This window comes from Phyllostomus discolor, chromosome 3 (assembly GCF_004126475.2).
Source record: "Phyllostomus discolor isolate MPI-MPIP mPhyDis1 chromosome 3, mPhyDis1.pri.v3, whole genome shotgun sequence".
In the NCBI taxonomy this organism is placed as follows: Eukaryota; Metazoa; Chordata; class Mammalia; order Chiroptera; family Phyllostomidae; genus Phyllostomus; species Phyllostomus discolor.
Genome location: NC_040905.2, coordinates 99,722,244 through 99,735,268, shown reverse-complemented (window position 1 = coordinate 99,735,268; position 13,025 = coordinate 99,722,244). Strand labels below are relative to the sequence as shown.

Below are 13,025 nucleotides of genomic sequence, written 5' to 3'. Positions count from 1 at the left end.
AGGAGAAACAGGCTATATGCCTCTATTTCTCATCTAGGTATTCCACTGGAAGGCTCAAAGTATTGCAGATTATCATCACATTATCATCATTTTCCCAGCACAAAGCTTTGGTTAATTAAATCATGTTTCACTACAACCTACCATGTGCAAGGTAGGCTGCCACTCAGAAAGTGAGTGGCAGATCAGAATCTTCCCTCCCTTTATTTTTTTAATGACAAGAACAAGCAGGAATGCTCAAACAATGCTTGACAATAAATAAAAATGCATTTAAGTATAAAAATTCTCTTTTTAGGTTTTCAACTGCTATTTATCATAATTAACCAATGGATATTAACAAACCACATCAACAAGCCTGACAGTTTTGTTTCTTTCCAAGGCATGAAAGGAATATTAACAATAAAAGAAATTATAACATATGAGAGAAAGAATAGGAATTTTTTTAGTGTTTCAGTAAGGGTGAATACTGAAAATGTCATTAGGGTACCAGACCAGAAACCTAGGCTCTATTTACAATTCTGCCACTAGCAAACTACACAACTCAGACTGTAAGGAGTAAGAATTGGACTAAATTAGCATAGAGACACTTTCTAGCTTTATTATACATAAGTCAAACTTCAAACACTATTAAGAAACAGTACAGCCTCTGATCTAGCTATTCTTGAAAATTTATCCAAAAGAAATACTGTTTTAAAAGCTATATACTAAAAAAGGACCTATATGCACAAAGATGTTCACCAAGATCTATCTACACAACACAGGCACACACACCCTACCCTCCAAGGGAAAAAGTTCGTAAACTAAAAGTCCACAGTAACTATATCCAACAAAGTATATAAACGGGAAATCTTGATTTCATACTCAGCTTCACCAATAAAATTAATTTCTTTTAGAAAAAAAATCATTACCTCTAATCCTCTGAATTTTCAGAGCACTTTACCTCTACACTGAGGCTGGTGTCATAAGGCAGAAAGTGGCATCAGTGTATTTAACTTCAGAAAGGATCCACTCCATAGACTCCCATGCCCCCCACAGGGTTCAAGGACCTGCTACAGTAAGAGCCCACTATATATTCGGTAGCCACAATAATCAGGAAAATCCTTTCTTTAAAATTTTATCCAGTTTTCTTATTTTAACAGAATTCTCTTCTAAAATACATTAAAACCTTTCTCATAGGAACTTACTCTTAAGAAACAGTTCACAGGAAAAGGAATGCAAAAAATTATACGTTTTTCAACGCAGAGTAAACTAACCAACTCACACATGTGCAAAAGCATTAGTAAGAAATAAAGTGTCCAGTAGAAGATACAGGTCTTTGTGGAGGCGCATGTGCTTGGTCCCCAGTTGGCCCAGCCTTACCCTGTGATTTCCTCATGTCTTTGATGGCTAATGCACGACTGCCATGCTGAACACTGGTGAACTCAGGGCTGGTCACATTGTTAACCCTCAGCTCTTGCCCCAACGACTTCCGACCATAAGTATTTTCCCCAGATCCTCCATTGACACTGTAACCACCTGAAAACAGCAACATTTACATTATTTTAATAAGGCTCTGTTTCACTCAATGAATTCCTGGGAGTTCAGGATCTTACTACCCACTCTACAGCTCAACCAGCCTTTGCTTCTCCTACCTGTTCCTGTGCTGCCTGCCTTGAAATCGTATTTTCATCTCATTCTAAAGATTTCATTTATTTATTTTTAGAGAGGGGGGCAGGGAGAGAAACATTGATGTGGGAAACACTGATCTGTTGCCTTTCTCAAGCAACCCAACAGGGGACCAGGGATGGGACCCACAACCTAGGCATGTGCCTTGACCGGGAACTGAACTGGTGAGTCATCACTTTGCGAGCCGATGTCCAACCAACTGAGCCACACCAGTCAGGGCTTGATTTCATTTTAGTATCATCAATGGAAGGTAAGAGAAATGAAAACTAAAGTCAGATTTGCTCTCTTAAAACTTTTGGGAAGTCTAGAGGAGAGATGGTAGTTGCGACTTCAGCCTCTTTCTTTTCTGGCAAGGAACCTTCACTTATGTATCACATATATGTAAAGAGTACTTTAATTTTAAAAAATTAAGGAGGTAAACTTAATGAAGTTTCAAATATCTGTGTGTGTGTGGCCAACCATATAGCTCTAAGTCCAGGGTTTCTTTCCTCCACACCAAATGGTGTTGCCTATAACAAAGAGCTTTTTACTTTAACATTTTATTTAAGTATAAAATACCTGTATTTCAAGCTATTAGAAGAAAGGGGTGAGGAAGGGGGGGAAGGGGTGGAGGGATGGGTAGGTTAAAAAACAAATAAGAAAACATGCCTCTACCAATAAGGAAATATATATACCCTTTTCGTCATTCTGTATGTCAGCGTGGACTCTGGTATCATCGTGCCTTTGCCGAGACACCACAGCTGAATTTGAAGGTTGCAGTCCATAAGAAGAAGACCCACCCCTATCTCTGGATGAAGAATATTTTAAATTATCTGGGTCGGCTGATGCACTATCAGTTCTGTAAAGAGAGAAGAGTATAAGATTAGAATTTTAAACAAATATTATAATAGTCTAAATCAGCAATTTTCAACTGATGTGCCACAAGACTTTTAAAAACATGCAATATTTGACTATTTAGTCAGGGGCACTGACCTCTTTTCCTGTAGACTGTCAAGTTACAAAATAAAAAAAAGACACAGCCCACACAACAATAGCTGTCTGGAGTGAATGAATCAAAATTATACCAGTTTTTTTTTCTTTTTGTCAGATCTTTTTCTGTCAGATTGACAAAAAAAACACATATTTTTTGGTGTGTCGCAGAATTTTAGTAATTAGTTTATGTGCACCATGAGATGAAAAAGGTTGAAAATCACTGGCCTAAATCAGAAATCTTTCTTTTATACAAGCCTCTCTCCTCTCTCTACCTTTTTAATTATTTAAATCATTATGATTATAAATAAGCACTCCTGTGTCTAGTAAGTCTCAATTGGGAAGAGACTGTCAGCGGATGAAATGCCTGTTTTTGAGCCCTTTCTGCTACTATTCTAAGGACCCATTTAGAAATATGAATAACTACAAGGATTAAGGTTTCAAACTCATCCCGCTTTGCTCAAGACTTCATTGGCTTTAGCACTGGACATCCCATGTCCTAGTGACTCCCTCAGTCCTCAGCAAACTCAGGCAGTTTGCATTCATACGGACCCAGTCCAGCATTCTCTTCACCTGACTTGAAAAAAGTAGTTCTTCCTCCCAGAACAGGTTTAATCACTGGGAAAATTAATCTTCCCAATCATATAAAACACTGGCAACATATCAGGCACAGGCGATGTGTTACCAAATTAAAGTACTGTCTCATGGCAAAAAGGCATTCTCTCTCTCTCAGCTAAATGTGTAACTTGATTATTTGATGGACAATAAATTGTGGAATGATATTTGAAAGCAAGCTCAGTGGGGTATTAGGACACATTAGTTACAAAGTAAGATTATTTTAATGAACTGCAATACTAAAGACTTCATGAAGATTTCTTAACTATAAAGAATATATATTAAAATTCTAAAAAGTGAAGAAAATGAAAGATATCAGGAATCTAATAAAGCTAAATTTGAAGGCTGCAGTTCATAATCTATATAAAAATCAAGTATTATCCAAAATAACCCTGGATACTTGGATATCAATAAACGACAGGTGCAGTTCCAGGGTAAAGTCAGTGCTGTTCTCCAAGAATCAGCTCTATGCCTCAATGTCCTCATCAGTAAAATACAGGGCTGAACTTCATAATTTCTCATGAACCTTATTCTTCCAACCATCAATCATACAGTATCAAGAAATAAGACAAATACTACACACTATGTGGCAGCATAAAAAAGTTCTACTGCTATTTCTTCTGAGAGGAACAAACTTTTGAAATATAAGTCAGTGTTATGTTACTTACTGAAAACACCCTCTGAACTCATAATTACTTGGAAAAATTTAAGGACACTGGCAGGGGCAGAAACTACTCTATTCCTCAACCCCTGTGCCTCTACCCCATGTATAAGAATAACTGCAGTGTTTGTAAATATATTTCATCTAGTTCGTTAGCCTTTCATTGCCCTCACCCTCAAAAACAATAAACATGAAACCTTGCATAGGCTCAATCAGACACCCTGATCTGTACTTACTGTAACCACTGTTAATATAGAATATAAACAATAAGTCCAATTAAACTTGGATACCTAACTGGCACAAGTCTAAATTATTCCTAAAGGTTCTCAATTTGAAACTTGATAAAATTCTGTAACAACTAAGACTTCATAACAGCGTATCTTCTTCAGACAAACAGGGTTCACTAATTAATAAACAAAGCTCAGTACTTTCAACATATGGGAAAATAAAATCTCTGGAAAAATGTATGAGGATATTTTCAAAGTATACTAAGTCTATAAGCATTTAAGTACCTTTAACACTAAATGGAACATGAGAACTTTTAAAAACTAATGTAAAAACATTTCCCACACATCTAAAAATAGCATATTAAATGTTCACTGATAATAATCCATAATATATTGTAAGATAATTTCTGAAAGGGAATTGAAAAATTAAAGACAGCATATGAGCTTTTCTGACAGGTTTTGGACTTTCTTGTATGTATGGCATCTAACATAATCTGGGAAAGTGAGCTGTTAGGAAATGAATGAATAAAATAATTCTGAAGCACCTAGATAATTAAAGTCTACCAATATTTAAATATCTAAATTTCTTATTTTCATTACTCTTATATATCACATATATTTATTTCCCTTACTATTTACTATTAAGAGTTAAATATGTGTACTGTTTTCCGGTGGCATAGCAGTAAACAGAAGGCAGTAGAGAATACAGGTTTAAGAAAAGATCTGGGCTCAAATCCCAGCTCCAGTACCAAAAAGATACGTGTGACTCTGCAAAAGGTACTTACTCACTAAGCCTTAGTTGTCTCTTATGTAAAATAAGGATTATGCCTATCTAATATGGAAGGCCATTGTGAGGCTTAAACAAGATAATGAATTCTTTAGGAATACTGTGCTTACAGTGTATACTCAATAGCTATAGCCATATTACTAAATACACTCAAGGTTTCCAGTCTAACAAATAATGTATAAATAGTTCATGAACATACAAAGAATCAAAATAAGTTCTTATGATCTATATATTGCAGTTAATTTTAGTTCTTCATTGAAGAAACCAAGTGATCTACTGCTACCAACAAATACATTTCTAACTAGCAAGTACTGACTTCAAATTAAACTGGAAAAAAGAAAAACAGGAGCAACTTCCCAATTCAAGTTACTGGTATTCTGAACCCAAAAGCACAAAATGGTTCAGCATGTACAAAAAAAAATCTCTATTTTCTAATATCTAGATGGCTTAGGTCTCAAAAAACTGTATCAGGCTGTAATCACCAAGATCATGTAGTCCAATAAAGAGAAAATTGTTAAAGAAGAGAAATAAGCACTTAAAATGAGGCAATCAAAGGCACAAAAGAGAAATGTAGATTTGAACTCAAAAGAGGCAGGCAAAAATGTTCAACTAGTTTATAAGAGCTGTAAAGCTATTACCTGACAGAATTAGTGTCTCAATTTAGTGATAAAAGAAAGTGTATCTGTTAAGACTAAGAATCCTAGAGCAAGGATCCCAAAATACCTCCTTAGCCCCTTTAATATTCTAAAAATGTTATGGAGAGAGAGAAAAAAATGCATAAATTTCCCCAAAATGATTAAACTGAGGTTAAAGCCTGATGTACATGCCACACGCGAGGTAAGTTTCTAAAGCTCATACCTCAAAAATCGCATACTGTATAATATGGAGCCTTTGTGATGTTTTGCATCAAGTCAATCTGTAAGACAGTAGTTACAATATTAGTGAAGGCAGTGGGTTAAAACATTTGTTGTTCAAACATGTAGCAAATACCATCCATGGGTTAGGTGCCTTTAGTCAAACTATGGCCCTCTACGTTTCGTATGCTGAAGCAAAAATTTAAATGGAAAGCCACTCTGTGCCTTAGGGGAGAGGCTTAAGGTGGCAACCAAAAAATAATAATAATTTAGTACACAGAAGAATTTAAATGTTCATTATAACATACAAATCACATGCAAATATAGTTACACTATTTTAGTGCCCTATTCTCAGTATACAGAAAATGTAACCAATCTGAGAGGTCATTCATTTTTGCATGACCCAAATCCTCAGATCTCACATCAACAATCTACCATGTGTTAGAGGATAGTGTATCCTGGCTGAATGTGGTCCAGTTCTTGTAAGCATTATAAAGAGTAACAAAAAGAAAAAAAAAGAAGAAAGAAACCACTCTGGAACTATGAAGTCAGGGAATTCCCTATAAGGAACATTTCCATAAAGCACCCAGAAATAAAGCACCCCAAAATGACTTGATGCAAACACCGCACCTGGTGGTGCCACAGGAATAAGTATCATATTGCTTCAAGTTATTTTTAAGTAGGCTTATTAAGGGATTTTGCTCTCTTGGTGAGATCTAATTTGTTATGGGTATCAACCAGGAAATGAGATTTGCACTAAAGCCAATGAGGTGGAAATACATTTATTCCCTAAAACAGTGGTACTCAAAGACAGTTATCACTGTCACAACGCAGTTGCAGGATATGGCAAGTTTTTCCATACTAACAGTTTATACCACTTGAAAGTGGTTTATCTTTTTTAGAAATAAATTCAAGGTTATCCCTGTGGTGTCTCTTACTCACCTGGATTCAGACATGTTTTCATGGGAGATGAAAAAAAAAAGTGAAACTGTGTGTGACCCTGGGCCTTTTGTATGTACATCATTTCACATTAGAAACACTGCTCTAAAATGAGTCTACAGCTAAAAATTTCATTTAGGAGACTCACAGACTTCATTACATGAAACTCTTCTCAGGAGAAAACAGTTAAGTTCAAATTTAATGAAAGAATTGAACCTTCATGTCAAAGCTATAAATGACTGTACATCAGTTTTACAATATTAAAATATTAAGTTTATATAATTTCTTGCTGACACTTCCTTAGCTCAAGAATCTATAATACCAACCTATTTATGGACTCTTTGTTACCAATTTTTAATCATCACTTAAACTCTCAACTAAAGAGCCACTGTAGACTCAAAATATTAAAAATATATTTAACTGCTGTAAAATTGTAAGAACTTTACCTTTCCCAAGCCCTGAGCTTCTGGAAAGTAATCTCTAAACTCTTGGAATGTCATGCCTAATAAGTGTTCTTACTCACCATGAGATTTACGGTAAGGGATTTTAGTCAGATGAATCACCTCACTCTCCAGAAGGACTGGAAACTAAGTTCAGCCATGTGGGCAATCAATCATGGAACCCCAACAGAAATTTTGGACACCAAAGCTGGGATGAGCTTTCCATGGGTGTTAACACTCCATGCATATTGTCACACATCAACACCAAGAAATTAATACTGTTCACAACTCCACAGGGAAAGAACAACTGGAAGCTCTACATTCGGAACTTTCCTGGACTCGGCCCTATGCACCTTCACCTTTGGCTGACTTTAATCAATATCCTTTAGCTGGAATAAACTGTGACCATGAGTATAACAGCTTTCAACAAGTTCGGCAGGTCCTTCTGGTGAATTATCCTAAGAATAGTCTTGGGGGCCTCCAAACTTGGAACTGGTGTAAGAAGTAAAAAGGTGGTCTTATGAATCAATCATACCCCCTTTAATTCTGCATCTACATTTATAAATTACTGATCAAACTCTAACCCAAAATTTAAAAGACTGTAAATTGTGTTTGTTAATTAGATCTTTAGCAAACATAATAAAGAACTAACTTTCAGTACAGTAAGTCACCACTTAACATTATCAATAGGTTATGCAACTTTTAAGTGAAATGACATACAACAAAACCAGTATTACCTAATTGATATAAATAAGAGATAAGATCCTATGGCATCTTACAAACATTGCAATAAAACAATATTATTTGAAGACCTGCTATCGTTTATTTCTCTTCCAAGAAATCTCATAAACCCTCTTGACAGAACTCTAATCTAATTAACAAGAAAGGAATAACAAAGCAAGTAACTCTAGGAGGACACAACGTCCAATTTTAACCTTTGCTTCACATGCACAATTATCTTCATTGAAAAGGTTGATGAAGACACCACTCCCATGTAGTTCTGACAACTAGGTCTTCAATGCTGCCCACGTTTTCCTGCCCAGGGGTCTCACCTTTCCAAAACAGCTTTCAAACTTTCTGTACCTCCTTCCTTTCCCCAGCACTAGCTGTAGGTGACCTTACAAAGATCCCTGCTTCAGGAGAAAACCCCTGGTGAGGAAGCCATTCATTCCTTCTATAGCACCCTCAATTAGAGCTAATAATTTTGAGCCCCTACCAAGTATGGTACACAACTTACCCAAGCAGTTAACATACATTATATGTCATTTGATCCCTCACATAATCCTATTGGTTACCACCTTAAAGATGAGGTAACTAAGGTTCCATAACTGACCTTAAGTTGCATAGCTTGTAAAAGGCAGAGCAAGAACTCAAACTGTTCTAACTTTAGAGTCCTTCAGCACTCTACCACTGCCTACCAACTTCTTTCCACAAATTCACCTACATCTGCACACACAACCTTTCTGTCACATAATGGAACAAGTAAACCTTGTACCTATAGTAACCCTGTGGATCCAGACCTCCCCTCCAGCTTCTGAAGTAATCTCCCACTTTCCTATTGCTCATCACATCATCAACATATAAACACTCTCAAGTCTTTCCTTTAAAAAAATCTAACTCTTAATTCTCTTTCTCCTAATTCTAAGTGTGTATACATGTCACAGAGAACCTGTTGAGAAAACTTTATCTGCCTTGCTTTCACTCACTTTTCAACTAACTGTAATCTGGGTTCCACTGTCAGCACTCCACTAAAATTTTCCTACCAAAGCAGAAACTTCCACTCATGGCCTATTGTCTCTCAAATTCCATGCACCCTTTTCAGTTCACCTTGCTCAATGCCCCAGTAACTTGCTTTTGACAACTATCTAGTCACATTTTTTCAACACCAGTCTAAAGTTTCTTTATACCTGTACATGTCTTTTTTATTGTATTTTTTCCATTACCATTTAACCTCCTTATATTCCCCTCCCACCACCACTCTAAAGCTTTTTTAGTAACTCAAATTCCAGTGACTCTACTTTTTCCCAGTTCAAGTACTGTTTTCCTCCTTCTTTAACCAGCTTAGATTTCATGGTCTATCCTTTCAATAACACTCTTGCCAACCCTCTAAATCTCCCTTAATGTTTTACTGAACACCAATCTGCCAAAATCCAACCATGGATAAACCCAGCTATCAATTACCCATTATCCATCAGTAAGCACCACATTCCCAGGTCCTCCGATGTTCCACCTCCCACTTGCTATATGCATTATGCAGACCTTCTCCAGTGCCTACAGATCCCAAAATTAACTGCCACCCTATACTCTCTTGAACACTTTCACACTCATAAAAATTTTCTCATACTATCTGTAGTCACCAAGGGAAGAAAAAAAAAGATACCATAACACATCTGCACCCAATTCTAGAGGCCTTGATTGAAATTTCATCTACTTTTATCTCTTTTCAAATACTCTTTGTCCTGTGGAGTCTACCTTTCCCACCAAACTGAATCCTTTCCTTAAACATGTAAAAATTTGTAAGGTCTCCCCTTTAAAAATACAAAAACATGTATTTTTTTAAACCATAAAAACTTCATCAATCTCACACACCCTTCCACCAAACAATCTACCTTTGCTCTCTGCAGTCAAACTAGGAGTTGTCTCTACTCTCCACTCCCATTTCTTCACCTCTATTAGCTCTTCAATCCACACTGATCCAACTTCTACTGCACTTTTGGCCAAACCAACTATGATCTCCAGCAGCTCTCACAGCGTGGCTGAGTATGACCTGCACCAAAGAAGCCTTGCAGAGGAATGAAGTGGGCTGAACGAAAACCACTTTTAAAAATTCTTACAATAACCCACTGTGCACAGATCCTGAGAATTTCAAGTAACTGGATTCTTCCCTTCCTTTAGCTTATGAGATGTTACACTCCATATTTCGTCCCACCTCTCGTTCTATTTTCTCAGGAGCCTTTGAAGGTTTGCTCAGTCTCCTGTACCAAACCACTAATCTTGGAGCTTCTCAAAGCTTTGGCCCTCTATTCTCCTCCCTTTGTACTCTTCCCTCAATACGTGCTGATGGCAGTATTTATCACCTACCTTTATTCCACTGACTCCCAAATCTAAGGCTCCATCACAGAGACACTCTGAGGGCCAGCCCTATAGTATATATCAACTTTTTTTTTTTTTTTTTTAAGATTTTATTTATTTATTTTTAGGGAGGGAAGGGAGGGGAGAGAGAGAGAGAGAGAGAGACATCAATGTGTGGTTGCTGGGGGTTCTGGCCTGCAACCCAGGAATGTACCCTAGCTGGGAATCGAACCTGGGACACTTTGGTTCCCAGCCCGCGCTCAATCCACTGAGCTACGCCAGCCAGGGCATATCAACTGTTTTTAAAAAAGATCTCAGTGTTCTAATGCCTCAAAAACAACTGGCTCCTTTGCTCCCAGAATCCCCATTTTAATAAACAGTATAATCATTAGCTATTTTCTAATAAATGGCACTATTTGATCAGACATGTGTCCCATCTCCAATCCTCATTTCTATCCCATCTCTTCTTCACATTTCAACAAAAATAATTCTAATAAAACACAAATATGATGTCCTTCCACTGCCCTTACCCTACGTAGCTCATTTCCCTTTTCAGCTAAGTCTACCAACCACCCCTTCTACACTCCATACCCCATCCTAATCTTTCAGTGCCATGGAAAGAATCACCTTGCTCAGCCCATCTGCCTGGAATAGCCTGTCCTCGACCCTTGCCAACCCTGGCCAATTTCTCTTTATCCTTCAAGATTCGGCTATCCTTGGGAAAGTTTCTGATTCTCCTGAAACTGGCTAGAAGTCCCTAATATTCATGTGCTACTAGAGAAATTAATAGTTTCCTTAGCTCTTAGACCATTTGAAAAGTTTATTTAAACTGTGTTCTGCCAGAAGATTATAAATACCAGAAGGGCAGGTGCCTGTCAGTTTTGCTTATCACTGTATCTCTGTAGCCTAGATGGCATATAAATTACTTGACTAAATGACTGCCTATTTTCATAACTGAAGCCTTTTTCTTGACCCTGGAATGCAGTCCCCAATCTAACCTAATACTAACTTTTCTTCAAGATTCACCTGCAACCTACATTTCTTCTCCAAAATGTTTTATTAAAATCAGCAATATTTTCTTGATCATCTACTGAAACAAAGGCATTAATTAGGAGTTAACAACTCCAAAAGGTTAACTAAGATGGTTCCAACCATCTATGAATTTACAACCTAGAAAGAAAAGAACTGTCAGTATAAGTTGCAATTAGGAATATAAAATGCTGCCCTATTTGGTGTGGCTCAGTAGATTGAGTGCCCACCTGTGAACAAAGGGGTTACCGGTTCAATTCTAGATCAGGACACATTGCCTAGGTTGCAGGCCAGGTCCCCAGTGGGGGGCGCTGCGTGAGAAGCAACCACACATTTATGTTTCTCTCTCCCTGTTTTTCTCCTTCCCTCACTTTCTCTCTAAAAATAAATAAATAAAATCACTTAAAAAGAGTATAAAATGCTGTGATTTGCCCTGGCTGGTGTGGCTCAGTGGAACAAGTGCTGGCCTGTGAACCAAACAGTTGCTGGTTCAATTCCCAGTCACGGCACATGCCTAGGCTGCAGGCCAGGCCCCCAGATGGGGCTGTATGAGAGGCAACTGGTCAATGTATCTATCATGCATCAATGTTTCTCTCCCTTTTTCTCCCCCACTCCAAGAATAAATGAAATCTTTTAAAAATATATTACTTTTTTTAAAAAGCTATGATTTTAAGTGGAAATAAGCCCATCATTCAGCTCATCCTTCCAATTCTTACAGTACTCAAAAAGCATGTACAACACTACTCGGTAGTTTACTAGTTATATACTAGCTTTAATTTTTTTTAACTAGCTTTAATTTGTTTGATATGTTAGTATCCAAGTCAGGGGTACCAACTTATACCACACACCTTTCACAGGAAGAACAGAACAAATGGTTGCTGGGCAGAGACGACAACAATGAATTAGAAAATGACTGGTATTGTTTAAATTAAGTAAAAATTTTGTCTTCTAAGTTAAGACTTCCATAACTAAAATTTGGTCTATGCATATGATCTTATGAGTAACTTTTATGCCCTGACCAATGTGGCAAAGTTGGCTGAGCACTGTCCTACAAAGCAAAAGGTTGCCAGTTAGACTCCCAGTCAGGGTATATGCCTAGATTGTAGGCCTGGTCCTGGTACCTGGTGGGGTGTGTGCAAGAGGCAACCAATCAAAATTTCTCTCACACATTAGTGTTCCTCTCCTTCTTTTTCCCTCCCTTTCTAATCTGTAAAAATAAATAAAATCTTTTAAAAAAAAAAGAGTAAATTTTCTGAACACAAAAAAAGGAAGCCAGAAAAAAAGGGTGGCTTCAGCAATATATTTAAATAAATTCTGAATTTATATACTCAGTATGCATTTTTGGAGCCTTTTTTTTGTGCATCCAAGGATACTATATCAAAAGAGTGAAAAGACAATTCACACAATCAGAGAAATATTTACAAATCATGTATTTCACAGGAATCTAGTATCCACCTTGGATGGATAGCTCAGTTGGTTAGAGCGTCATCCCAAAACACCAAGGCTGCAGGTTCCATCTCCAGTCAGGGCACATACAACAAGCAACCAACAAATGCATAAATAAGTAGAACAATAAAAAAAATGTTTCTTTCTATCAATCAATAAAAAGTTTTTTTAAAGATTTATTTTAGTCCAGGGAGAGGAGAGAAACGTAGAACTCCTACAATTCAACAAAAAAAGACAATCAATCCAAACTAAAAAATGGGCAAAAGAATTGAATAGAAATACTTCTCCAAAGATATACAAAAAGCCAATAAGCACACAAAAAGT

At 37.0% G+C, this 13,025-nt stretch overlaps 1 protein-coding gene across 1 annotated transcript in view; it reads right to left on the bottom strand.

Moving 5' to 3' along the window:
* The window catches only part of SMG1 (SMG1 nonsense mediated mRNA decay associated PI3K related kinase), a 100,492-nt gene that overhangs the window by 69,214 nt on the left and 18,253 nt on the right, over nt 1-13,025 (bottom strand). The window contains exons 2-3 of the mRNA XM_028529281.2: nt 2,337-2,500; nt 1,357-1,512 (exon numbers count right to left, since the gene is read on the bottom strand). Of these exons, the coding sequence (XP_028385082.1) occupies nt 1,357-1,512; nt 2,337-2,500 (320 nt within the window). The remainder of the gene's footprint in view (nt 1-1,356; nt 1,513-2,336; nt 2,501-13,025) is intronic.